The 21538-nt window shown below is 35.0% G+C and overlaps 1 protein-coding gene across 2 annotated transcripts in view; it reads left to right on the top strand.

Annotated features, from left to right (window-relative positions):
- Positions 1–21538, top strand: part of LOC149790263 (spermatogenesis-associated serine-rich protein 2-like) — a 154350-nt gene that overhangs the window by 112365 nt on the left and 20447 nt on the right. For both annotated transcript variants that reach the window (XM_089972305.1, XM_089972304.1), the window contains exons 8-15: positions 3189–3318; positions 6391–6449; positions 9412–9521; positions 10724–10804; positions 12333–12354; positions 16249–16374; positions 17921–18012; positions 19527–19620. In XM_089972305.1, coding sequence (XP_089828431.1) covers positions 3189–3318; positions 6391–6449; positions 9412–9521; positions 10724–10804; positions 12333–12354; positions 16249–16374; positions 17921–18012; positions 19527–19620 — 714 coding nt within the window. The remainder of the gene's footprint in view (positions 1–3188; positions 3319–6390; positions 6450–9411; positions 9522–10723; positions 10805–12332; positions 12355–16248; positions 16375–17920; positions 18013–19526; positions 19621–21538) is intronic.

Here is a 21538-nt window from a genome sequence, read left to right as displayed (position 1 = left end):
ATATGCAAAATAATAAACTGTAGAGTGTCACCTGTTATACCTCCAGAATTGATGGTCATATTGACATAGGGTTTTTACCAACTTACATTCTCAGTTCTTACATCATCTAGTTAGCCCTGAACACATACCTCAGTATCTATACACACATCCATGTCATGCCTACACACAGATATGTATATGTTAACTTTATACACATACATGCCATATCTGCATACAAATATGTATGTGCATGTCTTACATATACACATGCATGCATATCCATGTCATACCTACACACATATGTATATGTATGCCATACATTCACATCCATATGTACATGTATACCATACGTTCACATACATACATACATACATACATACGTTCACATACATTCATACATACATACATACACACATACATCCATGCCATGCCATGCCATGCATTCACATGCATGCACATCCATGCCATGCATACACATACATGCCATGCATACACATACATGTGCATCCATGCCATGCATACAGATACATGCACATCCATGCCATGCATACACACATTCACATCCATGCCATGCATACACATACATGCACATCCATGCCATGCATACATATACATGCACATCCATGCCATGCATACACACATTCACATCCATGCCATGCATACACATACATTCACATCCATGCCATGCATACACATACATGCACATCCATGCCATGCATACACATACATGCACATCCATGCCATGCATACACACATTCACATCCATGCCATGCATACACACATTCACATCCATGCCATGCATACACATACATTCACATCCATGCCATGCATACACATACATGCACATCCATGCCATGCATACACACATTCACATCCATGCCATGCACTAAACATACATTCACATCCATGCCATGCATACACATACATGCACATCAATGCCATGCATACAGACATGCACATCCATGCCATGCATACACAGACATTCACATCCATGCCATGCATACATGTACATGCACATCCATGCCATCCATACATATACATGCACATCCATGTCATGCATACACAGGCATTCACATTGATGCCATACATACACATTGATGCCATACGTGCAAATTGATGCCATACATGCACATTGATGCCATACATGCGCATTGATGCCATGCATACACATCTGTGCCATACATTCACATCCATGCCATACATATACATATGCGCACATCTTTGCCATACACATCTGTGTCATACTTTAACATCCATACCATACATATACATACATTCACATCTATGCCATACATTCACATCTGTGCAATACATATACATACATGCACATCTTTGCCATACACATCTGTCATATATTCACATCCATACCATACATATACATGCATTCACATCTATGCCATACATGTACATACATTCATATGCATGTTATACTTACACATACATTCACATTCATGCCATACATATACATAGAGTCACGTCTGTGCCATACATATACAAACATTGACATCAATGCCATACATATACATACATTCACATCGATGCCATACATACACATACACTCACATCCATGCCATACATGTACATACAGTCACGTTTGTGCCATACATATACATACATTGGCATCAGTGCCATACATATACATGCGTTCACATTGATGCCATACATACACATACACTCACATCCATGCCATGCATATACATACAGTCACGTCTGTGCCATACATATACAAACATTGACATCGATGCCATACATATACATACATTCACATCTATGCTATACATATATGAACATTCACATCGATGCCATACATACACATCCATGTCATACATTCACAATCATGCCCTACATAGACATCCATGCCATATATTGACATCCATGCTATACATACACATCCATGCCATACATACACATTTATGCCATACATACACATATATTCACATCTATGCCATACATGCACACCCATACTATACATGCATATCTAAGCCATACATTCACATCTATGCCATACATATACATACATTCACATCTGTGCCATACATACACATCCATGTCATGCATTCCCATCCATGCCATACATACACATCTATGCCATAGATACACATTTATGCCATACTTAGACATACATGCTATACATGCACATCTATGCCATACATGCACATCCATGCCATAGATACACATTTATGCCATACATACATGCTCATCTATGCCATACATGCACATTGATGCCATACATACACATACATTCACATCCATGCCATACATACACATACATTCACATCCATGCCATTCCAACACATAAATATGTATATGAGTGCATCACGTACATACATACATGCATGCATGCATGCATACATACATACATACATACATACATACATACATACATACATACATACATATCTATGCCATACATTCACATTCATGCCATACATACACATACATTCACTTCCATGACATACACACATACATTCACATATATGCCATACATACAGATACATGCACATCCATGCCCTACAAACATCCATGCCATACATACACATACATGCCATGCATATACATACATGCACATCTAGGGGCCCTGAGTGGTCTAAAGTGCTCTCCATTACGGATCACTGCCATCTCACCTCTGCGCCGGTTTGAGTCTTAGATTCAGCCAGTGTGGGTATGTGAGAAAGCTTGCCGGTAGCTTCTCGTGGGTTGGTGGTTCTTTCCAGGGTTTTCCCGGGTTCTTCCTCCACCATTAATACTGGCCACCATGTATAGCCTATTGTGTGCTGAAAAATGGCATTAAAACCCAACAACACCAACAACAACATGCACATCTATGCAATACATACACATCCATGCCATACCTACACAAATATGTATATGCATGGCATACATATACACATACATACATACACATCCATGCCAATGTACACATCCCTAGTCCTGGTCAACACAAAAATGAAAATGTATTTCATCAGACAGTTTCAGTGTTTGAGTGAAGCAGTTACAGGCTAAATAAGTACAAGATTAAAAGAGATTCAGTTCTTTAACTCCTGTTTCATTTGAGAGTAGTAAAAAATATAAAGAACACTTGCCTTTTGCATAAAATTATCCAGTAAACTGCACTTGATGGACTTTTTTCTCTCAGAAGAAAAGAGCTTGTATTAACAGACATTTTGATGTTTTTCATCAATCTTGCAATGTTTATATCTCTTTTGTAGGTTTGGAGAAGTCAATCAAGGATTTACATCGCCAGACTGTCTCTTTAGAACGGCTAAAGCTGTTGCTTAACAGTGAGACTGACAAAGCTACTAAAAGGATCAAGGTTGTTTTTGATGAGCTCAGAAACGGGTATGTACATCACTTTTGTTGAATATGAGGCTGTATGTACTCACTTGTATATTCAATCCAACTGCAGCTGCACATACCCATATCTGCCCTTGCATAATGCTCCAGCAGATCTAGGTCTATGCAGTTTGTTAGGATTAGAACCAACAACATAAGCCCAAACATTATGCTGTGTTGTTTGCAGTTGGACTGGACTTAAAAGCAAGTATGTATGATGATACATGCATATAGCTGCAAAGAGTACTGACTCAGATCTACTGTTGCATATATTGCTGGAAGATCAGCATCTATGCTGTTGTATGAAATCCTTAATGAAGCCAATGGCATAGAATCTGATCTGCGATTGCATTATGGGACAGCAGATCAGAGTCCACACTTTTTGGCTGTTAGGCTTGCATTATACAGTGATAAATATGGTAGTTAATGAACAGTATAAAACAGATCTTAGTGCTGTGTCCACCTTGGTAGAAATTTGAAATAGCAATTACTTTGACATATGTGTACGTGTGTGTATATCCATCTATACATACATTGATCCATCCACACCCTAGATCTGGTGTCAGCAATCCATGGCACATGTGCCAATGGTGGCATGCCAGACTCTTTGGAGAGGTATGTATGTGTATATCTTTCTATACATCTATCCGTCCATACCCTAGATCTGGTGACAGCAACCTTTGGCACATGTGCCAACAGTATTGCACAAGACTGTTTGGAAAGGTACAAATTTTTGTTCTGTATAATATTGTACTTACTAAGTTAAAGGGACAAATATGACTTGGCATGCAGCACTGTACAATTGAGCAGAATTCTAAAAAGTTTTTACTGCCTCCTTATGTTAAGGTCATTGTTATAGTTTTTAAAGTTAAACTTAATATTAAAATTTTGTACTGAGTAGCTAATATATAGTGGCTGCAGAAATTGAGGCTTGTGTTTTTTAACACTTATTATTCTTCTACATATTTTTCAACATTGGTGTAATATTAGTCACACTTGTCATAAAAACTCCAGAAATACAAAACTTTGAACATGGGTGCATACTCTGTTTTATAGACGTTTGCACCAATTTAATTTTTTTCACATTCCGGTTATTTGATCAGCTGAATTTAGTAGACTATCTTAGAAGAATAGCTTGTAAAAGTTGTTAGAATCTCAGTTATAGAACTAGGTATATAAAACAAATGCTTGTGATCTAATGCCAGTACCACCAATGCTGCTCCAGTGGCAAAGTGGTTAGAGCGTCTGCCTTGGATGCAGGAGGTTGTGGGTTCAATCCCCTGCCGAGTCATACCAAAGACTTACACGAATGGTACTACCAGCTGCCTCGCTTGATGCTCAGCATTAAGAGGTTAGTGTTAGGACTGGTCAGCCTGGTGTCAAGATAATGGGACTGGGTGGGTCATCATGCTACAGGTCTGCAGCATGATGCCCCAGTGCTAGACATTACTATAAAACTGTTACACTGCATACATCAGTGACATAACTGAAAAATTGTTAAAGCTACGTTAAAATCCAAAACACACAGTGCCAGTACAGTTTTAGGTGAAGAAAGAAAAGATTTTGTTCTTCATATTCCTATAACTAAAAATTCCTTTCAAATTCATTATTGTGTTTTTGACCTGTGTCAAATTCAATTGATACTTGGAGAATATGATTAATACGATGTTGTTTGAAATGTTTGATGCCTTGGTATATTCAATGAGAAATTGAAGTTTGGTACCATGACAAATTTTATATTGCAGTATTTCTGAATACTGTGCAATACTACAATGTACAATGGTATACCAGTTATTTTAGAGATCAGCAATTTCGATCAGGGACCTGAGATTGGGGGTGGGGTTGGTGTGAATTTCACGCTCGCATGTAGCTGGAAAATTTGATCTTGCTTTGATTTATTGCAAAATAAAACAATATTAGATCCATTATATTATTTGAAAAAATAAAATTAGCTTTAAATTGAATAAAATATCTTGACTCGTAAGAAAATTACAGGAGCGACTCTCCAGAAAGTAAATGGTCAGTACCAAATAGTAGTATGTTTATGTTAAATTGTTGTAGAAGTTTTTACCAAAAACCTAATATGGGATGCTTACACTAAAGCTGAAACCCTGTGAAAGACGATGTGCTGACTGATAATTAGAGTTTGCTGATAACAATAGGAAGTGTTGACATTAAAGCCTACAATTGACTAGCTACACTACTGAGAGAAACTTTGAAATTGATACCAACACCAAGACAAGATATTTATCAGAGGGGGCCATTAAACATTAAACATGCTGACTCAATATAAAAAAAAGAAATTATGTAGTAGTCAAACAGGTAAAAATTTTAGTATGATTTTTGGACTAGAAAGGAATATATTAGCATATGCTAATACTTAACTAAAAGAAATCCATTTTTTAAATATTTTTTTTCAAAAATCTTAATTGTATTTAAAAAGTTAAGAGATTTGGCCTGAATATCTTTCACACCATCCTATTTGGCTGTCATGTTGGCATAAATGACGTCAAATGTGTGAGGAAAAGGTTCATAAATATAATTATGTATGTAACATTTTAAATTAATTTGTTACAAATAAAACTGTTTTGTAAAATTAAGAAATTTTGGAATTATTTTGTCATGAAAAATGAAATCTTGCTCTTAGTATCTTTAAATATGTAACAAGATCACTTAGGGATTTCCATGCAATACCTTCCTGATGGAAACTACCAAAGTACCAATACAGTGAAAAAGCACCTTGGTATGTACCACTGGAAGAAAATACTGCAGTAAAATAGTATACAGGCAATACTGTGCATCTGTTCTAAATACCAATTATCAATCAGTCAGTGTTGAAATGAACATTGTTGATAACCATACTTATTAGTACTTAACACATTAATTTACATTGATATGGCAAGTTACATTGTACCATGACAGTAGGTAGGCATATGGCAAATTACACATACCTTGACAGTCTGTAGTTATATATATATATATATATATATATATATATATATATATATATATATATATATATATATAATGCAACAACAAAAATGGTATGCTCTGTGATCTTGGTTTTTTATTTTGCAGTTTAAACAATCGAGAGAATGAACTGAATGCTGAAATGGAAGAAGTAAAACGAACTGCTAGTAAGACTTCACGACTACAAAGTGACAACATCAACTGCAAATAGTATTACTACTGCCAATGCTGTTGTTGTTGTGTCTCGTGCTACTAAATCATTACAAAGATTCTTCTGTATATGTTCATTTATCAGTAATCATATGACAGAATATATTAAAATATATTTGTTTGGCTTTGTATCTGTCATTGTAAGTTTGACTGTTACCATTTTCTATAAGTCCTTGTTTTGTATCATAGGGTAATTCATAGCTTGAAGAAATTGGTGGATTTTGTTGCTGGACCAATGTTAGTAGGAAGTGAGAAACTATTCTGCAACACTGTCATTCATCCCTTTGACCTTAGGGTCAATGTCACGTTTAAAAAAGATTAGTTGATCTGTTTGGTTAAAGTTTCTCAGGTTGCTTATATTTTTGACTCCTTGATTGATTTTAATGATACTTTGGATGAACCATTATGAAGCTACAATGAATCATGTGATGGCAAGCTCATTCAGCCTTTTTACAGCAGTGCTTATATCGCGGGTTCAGTATGCAGGCCCAGGCCTTCTTGTTTATTAAATCCAATTGATTTTATTAAATTAACAATTTATGAAACAATATCATGCTGAGAGTCAGTTATAATTTTGTGGTGCTCCTGTTTTCTTTGTTTTCATGGATAATCTAGATTTAAAATCACAATGAAATATGAAAGAAGCTTATATTCAAAATCCCCCTTGCTTCTACTGCATCTGACAGTACAGTATTACTCTTCTGTTTGCTTGTTATACTACCAGCAAGACTTACTGTGCTGATATAATGTTTTTTGAAAGATGAGGAACAATGGAAATTTGTTACCGTTTAATTTGCGTGCAATATTTTTATATACTTGAAAGCTCTGTAATTATGTAATAACTATGAAGATATAGTAATGAATGAAAAATTATGGATTTTGTCTGTCTTATTATGTAATTTATAATAAATTATTCTCACTGATATATTATGCAAAACACTGAAACTAGGAAATGTTTCATAAACATGACAGCATGAAAGTTCAAGAAAATTAAATGTCAATCGCACTAAGATCCTTTTTAAGCATGTGAATTTCTGAATATTAGCCTCTATTTATCAATGAAAATACTCAACATTATGTATGGATCATGAAGTAAGGTATTATCAACTGTTGGACACTGTTCCATGGAAGAAATATATTATTGTGGAAGCAGTTACTGTGACTGTCTGAAATACTAGCCATTTTGTAAGTAAACAAAAATGTTTTAACAGCATTTTAAATTTTGTTAATTGGACCGCTCCGGTGTCCTAATGGTTAGAGTCTGCCTCACATGCAGGAGGTTGCAGGTTCAAACTATGAGTCATACCAAGGACTTATTAAAAAATGGTACTATTAGCTACCTTGCTAGGCGCTGTGCATTAAGAGGTTAGTGAGTGTGTGATTGGATTTTTAATGTGACTGGGTGTGGCATCATGCTACATGTCTGCGTCATGATGCCCCAGTGCTAGACAGGACTTTAAACTGACACACTGCAGACACTGTAGCAATATGACTGAAAAATTGTTAAAGCTATGTTAAAGATCCAAATCACACACATGCACACACAGTTTTGCTAATTACAAGTACTCATCACTATTCCATCGAGTTCAAGAGCACATTGATATAACTAAACATGTTTCAGGCATATAACTGCTGAATAAGGAAGGAGCAGACAAGTCTCAAAGCCCATTCTAATCATGTCCCTTCAAGGTGACACTTTGTCATCTGTGAAGATGATGAACTCTGTGTGAATTGGTTTATGTGTATATGGTTTCATGTTAGTCAAGACCTTACCTGAGAGTACATCTCCACTGTCCTGCCATTCATTTGATTGAGCAATAGCTTGGGCCCTGATGTGTAAATGGAAGGAGGGGGGTTACATGCAGCTGGTACAAAAGTGGTGGGACCCAGGATAGCTCAGTTGGTAGAGTGTTGGACTTATAATCTATTGGTAGTGGGTTCAGTACCTGCCCAGGCCAATGTGAATTGGCTCCCTTGGTGTGTCATTGAAAAAGGCACTTAGCTCCCTTTTCTTTGGTATGATAAAGCCAATAAAGTGTTAGAAATGCTGTTAAAATCCATGTAAACAACGCAAAAAACCCCCATAAAACAGTAGTTTTTGATCAAGTTTTTCATTAAATGAGACAGCAACCTCTCCCAGCTGTATACTTTAGAAACATCAATGAGTGTTACTCTTCTGACTAGTGTCAGCAGCTTTTTGATAGTTGAGAGAGTGAAACACAATTTCAACAGATCTGTTTTGAAATGGAAAAAATGGAAATTTTGTTTAGAAAAACTTGGTATGATGTCATTAGCTTTGCTTTACTGCATGATCCCCAATTGTCAAGAACTTTGTTTTAATAGATGTCTTTAAGAACAAACAAAAAAAACAACGTAATGCAGTCTTAATAAAAAGCAATGGAATTACACATGAAAAAAGGATGTTGGCATCTTGCTGATTTAGATATTCACATTTATGCAAAGTGTTATTAGCATTTTATAACTTATCTAATTAACCTAATTACTACAGTAGGCATTAAACCTGTTTGCTTGAAAATGTATGAAATTGAATTTGATTTTATCTGTCATAGAGATGAATATATCACTGATCAGTATTCTGTCATGTTTATTTTTGCTTTGTTTTTATTTTCTTTAAATGACAAGGCCACTGAATTAGAACTTATGAATATACACTTTTTAACCAAACCACAAAATTTAATACCAAAGAATTCATTATGATTCACAATATAAGATAAACTGCATGGAGCAAATGCCATATTGGAGTAAGCAGCAAATTACACGTCAATTTCACACTTATGATAAGGTACTATGTGAATGTATATGTATGTTTGGCATGTATGTGAATGTGTGTGTGTAAATGTTGTTTCATACATATTATTTTTGGCAGATAAAAGATTGTGTTTTGTGCTTGTTATTTAGGTGAAATCTTCCAGATGAGGCAAAAGCTGGCAGCAGAGTTGAAGATGAAGACTGACAGATCAGAACGGATGACTGAACAGCAGTTAGCAGAACTGCGGGCTGAGATAAAGGTTTGAGGACCTTTTATCATCATTTTGAAACTCATCTTTGTTGTTATATTTTCGTTGGCTTAGATTGTGACATGACGGAGAGATGTGGCTTACACTGTATTTGTGATCGCTACTACAGGAGTAGCAATGTTTAGGTTCTTTTTTTAAAGTCTTGCTTTAAATGTATGCAAGTCAGATGGGCAGTGGCAGGGGCATATCATAACGGTAAGACATTCATCGTATGAGTTGGTATTGGCCAAAACCTCAAAAAGAAATGATTTGCAGAGATTAACTTGGTGAAGTAGTTTATCATTAAAAATTTATAACTTGCAGATACTCGTGTTGTTCAGTTGCCCTTATATTACACAGATCTGTGCACCCTCCGTATTTTTCTGTATTTAGTACGGGAAAAAATATCAAATACGGAAATAAGACTTCAAGAGCTAAATCCTATTTCATGCGAGGTAAAATGCAGAAAATTTGTATTTGGCAAGTACAAAAGAAAAAGAAAAGAAAGAAGTATGAAAGTAAAGCAAAAGCAACCTGCCGTAGTTAGCTCTCAGCCTCTGTAGTAAATAGAAGGGTCATGTGCGAAATGCTCTGCAACGGCACATGTGTAAAGTTTCTTTGTTATTGCATCTGTAGTGTAAACAGCATCATGGCAGAGTCAGGTTTGGGAAATGTATTTGAAAGGGTATCTATGAGGAAGAGAGTGACTAAAGAAGAATTAACTTAATCAAAGACATGTTGGGTTTGGAATTGTGGTTTATGAAACTATTGGATGTAATTAAAGTTCAAGTAAACTTGACAAAATTTTTAGTTGAACAAAATGTTTACCATTAGTGAGTCATTCTTGAATCACACTTCTGGATTTTTAAACACGTTTTCCAGAAAGACAATAGTAGTTACATTATATTTTGTTACACCTTCATGAAAGTGGGTCCAACTTAAAGAAAACAATCAACTGCCCAACTGGGAAGGACTTGTTATTAGGGTTGACATGTCTGGGGGCTACCAATTGCTCATGACGTTCATATTTACATGCATATACAGTAACTTTAAAGGAATAACCATAGTGCAACAATTTGTAAAATGTTGTAAACAGAAGCTGAGTGGAGTCTTCTTGCTTTATAATGCTTATTTGGCATTGAATGTGTTGAAGACGGTTACTGATTTAAGTTTAGAGGGTATTGCAGTGACGTTTATACCTCCTATACTTCCAGCATTTTGTAACAGACAGGAAGATAGATGAGGATTTAGGAAGGACAACCAGATTTTTATATGACTCTGACCACTTAATAGAGGTAAGTTTAACATTTACATTTTTTTTATATGAATATGGAAGTGGTATTGTAAAGTTTTTCTGTCGATCCCATACGTGGCATATATATGTCAGTGGCATATATCATTTGGTTTTCCTGTTGATCTGTGCATATGCACATCAGCTATAAAAATAGTCAGCAATTAATCAGGTTCTCACACAAACATCCATGGATATAGCTGTGAGAGTAGATTGACATTTTTCCTTTTGAATAAAAGAAGGCATATTGCATTCTTGGTGATTACACTGGAACAGAATTCAAGTGTACGACTAAAACACAAATGAAATGAACAGTATATCAGGGTTATGTTTGATTATGATATTCCTTATGTTCAACAAATAAGGGTACAATCTTTGGGCATATTGATGAATAAAAATGGGATTTATGCCTGTCCCCGCAATAAAAGTAGATGCACAAGTTATCCAGGTGTTAGTTGAGGGAGCAGTGCACATGGAAACAAATGATATTAGCGTTTACTTGTTATGAGAGACAGATGAGCACACTTTATTTCCGTTATGTGCATTGAACCACAGATGCACAAAACACAACTGTGTGCATTCTCCTGATTTATAGGTAATACAGGACCATATGTGTACCTTACTCCGTTATTTTCAAGGAATGCACATGCTGCATATCAATTGCATTCGTTTCTTTCCAACTACTCCTGGAGCTAATATGTTTGGACAAGTATACCTGCTTAATGTTAGGAATATGTGCATTAAAAGTATGACTTATAGTGAATAGCAAAGCAATTATTCCTATAGTAATTAATGTATTGGTAGAGAGATGTATGCATATAGGAAAAAAATATTCAACATGGTTTAATACTTAATTGCAATTGAAATCATATAGTACATAAACAAAATCCAACAGTTTGCAAAAGTTTTTAAAGCATTTGAATGGTAGGAAACTAATTTAAAGACATTTTATAGACCTGTCACCAACAGTACTGTACTTAATAGTTCAGTCTGTGATCCGAATGCTGTGAATGAGGAAAATGAAGAAAAAGGGCTTCCATAACAGTTGGCAGCGTCGGAGATGCTCCGTAGAGCCATGTACATCTCATGTGTCTGGCCAGGCATGGGCATGAGTGACAACATAAAAACAAAATAAAAACAAAACAATGTTGCATGCATTGCTGTATAGTGGGGTGAACCTATATCAACATTTTCATTCACTTATAGCAGACAAATGTTGATTACCTGTCGAGTTTCAATGAGTACATTAGTTGCATAATTAACAGAGTTCACAAGTTTATCCAATCATTTTTAAAATAACAATTTTTCCAAACTTTTCAAATAAAAATCTTATAAATATGTTGCAATCCCTTCAATAGGAACTGCTTGAAAAGAAGATACAAGCACATGGAAATGCAAATTAATGTCACTCATACTTCTGGCAACATGAGTTCCATATTTTTTGTCTTCTATAAACATGTCACATTTTTCATAAGTGAAAAATTTCATATTTATGAATGTTGAAAAAAGTAATATCTTAATTTTCTTTTCAGGAAATAAAGAAATTTGGTGAAAGTAAGTATTGAATATGCACAATAAACACACAATAAATTACCCGGAGGGTTCTTGTCTATATGAGCTAATTTTTCTGCCAAGAGTTAATATGCTTTGATATATAACTGTCTTTAGATTTACACTTTATGTGCAGGAAATAAAAAACCAATTATACAGTATGAATCCTTGACTACTCTTCCATTATCTTTCATTTGGCACAATATTGCTAGGGTGTTCTGGTGGCTCAGATGTTAGCCTGCCAGATTTGCGAAGTAATGGGTGCAGGTTCAAATCCTACCATCGGACCAGTCAGGGTCAGGTACTTTGGTGTGTCCTTGGGCAATTGTCTCAGCTCTAAATAACTTACTTGTGTTGCTGTGCCATAAAGCACTACACCAAAGCAAACCTAACCATATGGCTAGGAATTTCGTGATGTGCCCTTAAACCATAATACATGCAATATTTGTTTTTTCCTTCCTGCATATGTTGCACAGTTTTACTTGCATCATGTACATACTACTCTCTTGAAGATAATATGATTTGCCAATAGACATTTAATTGCTTGGCAGATACGTTGCTCACTCCATATCTAATATGTCATCATTGCTGCTTTCACTGTATGTAAGAAATCAGCTGAGTCCATGTGTAATAAATCATGTTTGTTCAGGCTGTGTGTAACACATCATTTCTGCATGTAAGAAATCGTATCTGCTCAGTCCATATGTAATAATGTCTGCTCCCACTGTACAAGAAATCATCTCTGCTCAGTCCATATGTAATAATGTCTGCTCACACTGTACAAGAAATCATCTCTGCTCAGTCCATATGTAATAATGTCTGCTCACACTGTACAAGAAATCATCTCTGCTAAGTCCATATGAAATATGTCATGTCTGTTCAGTCCATATGTATCACATCATTTCTGCTCACTCTGTAAGAAATCTTGCCTACACAGTCAGTATGTAAGACAATGTCATACATGGTTAGTCCATATATGTAATGTATTGTCGTGTCAGCTCATTCAGTATGTAACACGGTTATATTTGCAGTCTTTAACAAATTATCATTTCTGTTCAAACTTTGTGCAACTTATTATCATGTCTTCTCAGTCTCTATGTGACACATTCTTGTGTTACCTTGGTGTGTATATGTGTATATGTATATATATATATATATCACAGTAATGCAATATTGAATGATAGATCACATCTTTGTCAGTATTAGAAAATCTATTATCACAAGACATGATCTAGCAGTCAAGCTCAAAATTACTCTGATAATTATATCTTTGTTATATACCTAGCACTTTGAAGATAAATTAATAAAATCTCCAAATGTAACTGATAAAAAGAAATTGCTTAACATTTTAACCTGCCTGACATGAACTTAATCTTAAGTCACAAACCATATTTCATTTATTTGAACAGCTGATATGTGCATGAATTTCATTTTCATGAAAGAAGCATGTGCAATAAAGTCACATATTTTCGTCATTGTCACTGTTAATAACTCTAGTTCTTTGAAGCATGAGGACAGCAATTATTGTGCTGTTGTCAAAATTTGCATCAAATAGGCTATCGGTTGAATAACTAGGAATGTTTGTATCTGAAGCCTAGTATAAACATGATTGAACCATATCTAGGGGGACATTGTGAGAAGTCAGATGGGGACTTGGCATGGGAATGAAAGCATTATTTTAACAGTTAATTACAGTGGATGGGACAAAATATTGGCACTTGATGATACAGATTGTTAAAAAGAATGCTAATCATTTCATTCATATGTCAAGCGAGGCCACCGGTTAGTTATTCACACTTGTTCAGTATTAACCAGGAACAATGAGGAAAAGTAGTTCTAGCCTTGTTAGAGAGTAAAGCAATAATGGAATCTGAAAACAACAGTACTGTTTTTCTTATTTTTGGATTTGACAGTAGAATTCTGGCTTATTCCATAGGTAGATAATTGATAAGTGCATAATAAATTATCATATTGGCTCTGTATCTTGAAACACATCATCATGTCTAAGGCAGTATCATGTCTGCTCAGCCTGTACATAACACATCATCATGTCTAAGGAAGTATCATGTCTGCTCAGCCTGTACATAACACATGTCATGTCTGTGTGTAATACATTGTCTTTGACCTCAGAACTAGCCCAAATTTAAGTCCAAAATTTGGGAATGCAGCGATTAAACTTGTCAAAATTACACTGTATTATACCATTGGATACTGAAAGATGAGGAAGGTTTGTCTGAACTAGAATCTTACAATATAAGATGAAACTAAATTCTTTTTTTTTCAAGAATGAGCCCAAAAAAAGATTTCAGAATTATAAAAACTGTTCTCAAAATTCCACAAACATTACTGATAATTCTTTATCGCATAGTGTCTATAACTGTGTAGGCTGTTGATATACATGTGCCAAAGCCACACAGTGCAGTGTGCTATAAATTTAACACCTGTTGTATAAACAACTCTGTGCAAATAGGCCCTCCTGTACAATTTATAGTTGTGTAGCACATGTTAAGTTCAACCTAAATTGTAACTATTTTTATCACTTTATCCCTTTATTTGTAATCAATATAAAGTTTTAATATTAAATTCAGATCTTTATAATTGTATTAAAAAAACTTTTACTCAAAAAATTATTTTATGGGTTGCCATGCTTTTTTGAGTGGGTCGCAAAGATCAACCTTAATAATGTGAAATTTCCTACCCAAGCGGTTGTTTTTAGCATTTGATGGATGACACATTAACACCACAAACCTAACCTGAGTCACTGCCCCATAAAGGATAATGGATGCATTTTGATAACTTCACCATATTTTAATATTCATTGTGTATTTAATCACTTGTGCATCAACTGTGCACATAAATTACAAAATTAACCATTCCTTGACAAGTTGTAAGAAATTTCCAAAACCCTTGTTAACTGATTAACTCCTGGCACCTCTTTTACATGTCAGGATGTCATTTAAGATACATTAAAAGTGAGTGGTATTATAGAAAGGTAGACAGATGTAGCTCTACAATGAGACCAAATAATCTGGACTTTCTTGTTGCACTACAAAATAATGAGGGGAAAAACCACATTTTTTGGACCCATTTTTTTTTCCCACCAAAATTTCGCCAGTGGTTACAATTCGACACTTTGGCTTCAGATCTAAGGTAGACCAGTCTGAACTGCTCATGGACAGTTCAGCCTTTGCAAAAAGTAGAATAAGATGAGCATTTGGAATAAAAAGTGGTCTGGATATGAAAATGATGGGTCTGTTAAGCAAAGAAAACCTCACAACTTTTACCCTTCTGCTCATACACAAGCAAAATAACCAGTGAAAAACAAAACAACATTTCTAACACAACTAGGCATTATGTTAACCGGAAATCTCTTGGAAGTCAATGTATTGGGATGTATTCAGAAATAGCCCTCAAAATGTTTCCTACTCGCATTTCAGGTGAAAATGACAAAAACCTCCAGGGGTTAACGAGTTAGTATCACTGCTCTAGAATTACTGGTTTATTGTCTGTTTTTACTAGTTTGTTGTCTGTTTTTATCACTAAATCATCTGAATTTGATAAATTATCAAAAAATCATTGTGGTCTACATTGATATCAGAACCAGTATGTCACTTGATGAAAACTCTTTATTGTCAAAGTTTTAATCATCTAAACTCGTAAAAGTGCTGAATGAAGGGTGAGGTAAAGGGTTAAGTGCAAAAGAACTAACATTCCAACTTGTGAAATTTTTTGAATGAATAAGATGTTTAATGATACCCCATTTAAATCTTCCAATATTTCATTCTGATGGTCTGTTAATTGTTTTAAATAAGTGAAAATAATTTTAGTTTTAAAATAAGTGAAAATAATTGTAATTTTTTTTAAACTGTGCATGTACACTTCTAATTCTCTTTGTAGTTGTGCCTATTAAATGTGCCTACATGATGCATGATCCGTCCACATCTGAGGAAGCCAGCACCAACCAAACAGAAACGAGGAAAGAACCTTCGCCTAGACCAAAACGTGTCTCTCCTAAACCCTCAGGTAATTATGGGGACCAAAAGAACAAAATTTGCCTTTCACAAAGGCATTAATTGTCAGGGGTGAGCTATCATGACTTGGGACCAGAAGGGTAATGGAATTTGAGTCCTACCGCAGTCATTACATTGCACCTTAATTTAGTCAAGGCATTTCATCTTTGTGTCTAATTCACTGCAGCTGCAGATTAGTACAAGCTTCTGAAGAGTGTTAATCTTTGATGGACTGACTTCCAAGCAAAGAGGAGAGTCTTTCAGTATCTTTTTTTTATATTTGAAAATGTCCACTCTGAGCGACTACCAAACTAGGGGAGAATTAACCTTGATTTTTTTTTTTTTTGTTTTTTTTTGTTGAGATTCTAGAAGTTTTAACTTGTCAGTTTTATTGCTTGTGTTGTCACGTGCAGCATATGTATCATAATGCAGAGATACCAGAAGTTCTGGATTTTGCTTTTGAATATTCTCCATTCTGTATTAATGAAGTTGGAATATCTGAATTTATTGGGCTACAGTGTTGAACAGGAGTAGAGAGAAAAGTACTGTAACACCAGAATGATTAACTGTATGTATAATATAGTTTCACAGTGATAAAACACAGAATGTAATTGACAGAAACCAGTTGACTAGACTAAAATTTGGTAAAATATGAAGAGAAAACGAAGATGGAGATAATTTGCAAGGTCAATGTTTTGGCTAGAAATGTTGACAGAGTTTAGAGTTCTGGAATTGAAGGAATAGATGCACTATTTATTCTCATTAGACCTTAATTGTTACTAACTGTAAAGGTATGTATTGATTCATAGGATTATGCAACATGATCATTCTGAAGTTTGTTACTTTTAATGAATATTTACCCTTTCTTGCGGGGCCCTCAGTGGCCAAGTGATCTGAAGCACTCACCATTACGGATCACTGCCATCTCACCTCTGTCTTCATGGGTTCGAGTCACCGGTTTGGCCAATGTGGGTATGTGAGAAAGCATACAAGTAGCTTCTTGTGGGTCAGTGGTTCTTTCCAGGGTTTTCTCGAGTTCTTCCTCCACCATTTATGCTGGACGCCATGTGTAGCCTATCTTGTGCTGAAAACCCAACAACAACAACCCATTCTTGCTGGGCTGCCTGTATTTTCAAAAATTGATGCTAGAATTCCAGTTAGGCATAATGAAGGACTGGCAGTAGTGTTAATGAGATGAATTTGTAAAATTTTAGATTATAGCTTCTATATTTTTGGTATGTAACATATCCATGATGAATAGGGTATATTTCGAACTCACTTTGCTGATGTTCATGTCTTGTATTGTCATCAGTGTATCAATGATGACTTGCTACACAACTTGAGTATTTACCTTTGAAAAGGATTTGTTTCAAACTTGGTTTGCAAGCTCGTGTCATTTTTGATCTCCCAATAAATGAAGTCGTGAATGTCATTATGAAGTAATCTTGGATTAGTTATTAGCAAAATTTGTTTATACATTTTTAGATGATCTGACATTTGGTTAGCTGAGCTATTACCAGGTTAATTATTTCATTTTTCTTTTTTTCTTCTTTTTTTAGAAAAGCCTAATCAGTTGCAACATGTAGACCCCAAAGAAGCACAGGAAATTGCGGATCTTCAACGAAAACTTAAAGCTTCACTCCAATTAACAGTAAGTTTGTTTCTGAAGAAATATTTTTTACAATTAAACATTAACTGCAGTAAAATAAAGAGTCCTTCATTAATATTCTTCAAATTTATGAATGTTTATTAGGCACTACAGTTATGAAATTACAGCCCTCCCGTTCTAATACAGTTGTCAGGGTCTAGGGTCTGTAGCTGCCAATCGTGTTTTGTACCAAACAGCGATATAGTGAAAATAATTGAAAATTATATGAGTGTACTTTTGTGTTGGAGGTGGGGTGTAAACAAAGTATAAGTATACTGTTTATGTAAATTAGATGGGTATTTTTTCCACTGCATGGTATTTATACATTTAATTTTGTCCAAAAACAATGATTTGAAAAGGAAATGAAGATGTACCAAGCTTCTGGTTGGTTTCATTCATCTTAGATTGTCATACCAATCATATGCTACGTGGGTTCGAGTCTCAGATTCGGCCAATGTGGGTATGTGAGAAAGCTTGCCAGTAGCTTCTCATTGGTCGATGGTTCTTTCCAGGGTTTTCCTGGGATCTTCCTACTCCATTAATATTGGCCGCCATGTATAGCCGTGTGCTGAAAAATGGCGTTAAACCCTACAACAAGAACAACAACAACCAATCATATGAGTAAAATTTGAACAGTGATGTGAAACTAACCAAAACATAATAAATATACTTGCCAATTATAATTTCTTTATTTAAGTATAAAATGATTTAAATTGCTGGAAAAAGATCGCTTGCTATACAGAAATGATTAAATTCAGGTTGCATTTGAGACCAATGTATCATGATGTTAAAAGCTTGATTCCTTTTTAAGTAAGAGCTGACAATGATTTTTTCACCAGTTCTACACATTTTAGAATTAAAAATCTATCTGTAAAACATGCACTGAGTAATGTTGTCATGTATTTTTGTAGCAATTCCAAAACAGAACTAGCAAAATAACAAACAAAAAATCAACTTTTGTCAGAAACAAACATGTTTGTTCACAAAAAGAACTAATCCAAATAGAATACGCACTGTTGACTCAACATGATGTGATGGTGCTGGCTTTAAATCCCAAAGCATGCTCATTTAAATCTATCAGACTTCGTCTTCTGTGCCTTGCACCTGAAATGAGCATCCCTGTGACCTTTCTGGAACAAACCAATTACTCGTAACACTATCAAGGTCTGATTACTTTGCTGATCTAGTGTTTTGCATTTTAGACATGCATAATTTTGGGTGTGCGGTACAATATTTGATGTTGCCTGAATACTGTTGTGGCTCATTGGAGATTTCATAAATTTGGATATGGGTCTATAGCATTTCTACATTGTATTTGGAATTGCATTATAGCAAAGCACATTATAATGGCGTTTCGCTTTAAACGAATGATTATATGATGTAAATGGTGTAATTGAATTGTGCAATATACATTTTGTGAATTTTAGGTCCACATGACATACATTTTGATAACCTATCTTTTTGTATGTTACATTTTTCCTTCCTTCATTTACATTATTCACATTATTTTTTCTCAGGGTATACCTGTAGAAATGTATCCTGAACCAGAAGTGACCTCTGTCTCAACTGACCAGCAGATTAACACAACTAGTAATAGCCGGCCTAGTACAGGTAAAAGCTTTATTTCTTATTTAAGAAAAGAGGGTAACTGCAAAGAGTTTAACCCCTGCCCTCTTCCCCCCCCCCCCCCCAGTCTTTTAATTGAATAATTAGTCAAATGTGCCTACTAGAGTGGCAATTTTTGATAGTTTTTTTGACATTTTTTCTAGAATGTGTGAAAATAAAAATAGAGGTCTTACAGGATTTTAGTACATTACTGGTTTACTTTCTGGATCAATTATTGCAGATACCAGATGTAATACATAACAGATATATTCACTTATAAGTCCAACTGCAAACAACCCAACCACTAGATGTTCTGTCACATAATTAGGGTTACACCTCCCAGCAGGTATCCCAGCACTCGGGGTACCCACCTGTTGATAAAAACCTGGATAATAAAATAAGCCATCTGGTACCTGTTGACATTTTAAAAAATGCCTCCCAGTTCAGATTGATGAGTATATCTAGTGACATCAGGAGTGAGGATTTTACTGTGTGACCGTTGGCTTTTTTGCATTTATCCAACTTAGACCTGTCTGTGTTCTTTATTTTCTATTTATTGTAACTATATGAAGCATTTAAAAACAAAAGATGTGTTTCTTTAATTTGAAACCATGTGTCACAGATTCATTATATTCTGATACTCAGATTTTCTATACTTAACAAAATGGAATAAAATGTTAAGAGAAATGGGCTTTATTGATGTGACTTATGGATGTTATATGACTAAAGAATGTTAGAGGATAGGGATTTTGTTCAACTTAGAAACATATTGGATCAAGAAAAGGAGCACTTTACAAATTTGGAATATAACATTCTGATAGTACACATCATCATGCTCGTTGCAGAAATTGTGTAATTGTCTTTATGACCATTCATGTTTGACATGTTGACTAGTTAAAGTGCATGTTGTATTTAAATAATTTATCCATTTGTTTAGTGTTTGTATTCTCGTACTAATCTACATGGATTTATCTGATTTGTGACAAGAATTTTCACTAAGTGCAGATCCAGGTAAGTAGCAGAAATAAAAGTATGTTTTTCATACAGTTTCCTGTAAATATGGCAATTAATGTATAGAACAATCTCTTTTTGCCACTTATATTAGTAATGATTATGCTTATACCTCTCAGGGGGGTGGCATGTATGAACCTACAACAAAGCAGTTCAGGTTCACATTTAATACTATTTCCCTTTGATCAGATACTCAGCTAGCCAGTCATTAGGATTGACGGGAACCCCATATATGTTTACTAAAATTTTGACAGCTCTGCTCGGGGTCTATATTGTTCGTTCTGCTGATTTCTCCTAACAACTGCATTGACTGAGATTGGAAGGCACAGTATATGATGATGGATCTGGGTCTGTGGAATAGAGGAATACATGTCTATCAGTGTTTAAGTTGCTTAAATAATGCCTTGCTCTTTTGAAATTTTTTATTAGAGTACAGAGAAGCAAATTTGCATTAATTAAGACAGTTGTCTCATGTGATTGCATTGGTTGAAACTCAACAAAATATAATCTGATATGTAACTTACATGTCATGTACTCTGGGGTCAAACTAGACGTATTCTAGGGAGAAGTGACTTCTGTCGGACAGATATGGGAGGACTGAGAGCAAAGCAAGAATCACTGTGTGTGTGTGTGTGTGTGTGTGTGTGTGTTTCTTTCTTATCTGAGTTATGCCTTTTTCTTAGTAATCATTTAACATTGGTTTTAAGCAAACAAAAACTTTTTAAGTTGCAAGTTTCTGTGTTGTATGCATATTATGGACAATTTTTTAAAGTGTATAAAATTATCATAGACATACACACTATGTTAATACTTGAAAATGTGTGGAGGGGGAGAGATACATTCAGTGTATTTTGGCCATATGATTTTAAAAGAAGCTATATGTTGTAATTAATTTTAACGGACTGAAGTAATG

Source organism: Sinohyriopsis cumingii, chromosome 10 (assembly GCF_028554795.1).
Source record: "Sinohyriopsis cumingii isolate HCF-2022 chromosome 10, ASM2855479v2, whole genome shotgun sequence".
Taxonomy (NCBI): Eukaryota; Metazoa; Mollusca; class Bivalvia; order Unionida; family Unionidae; genus Sinohyriopsis; species Sinohyriopsis cumingii.
This window is presented reverse-complemented; position numbering and strand designations above follow the sequence as displayed.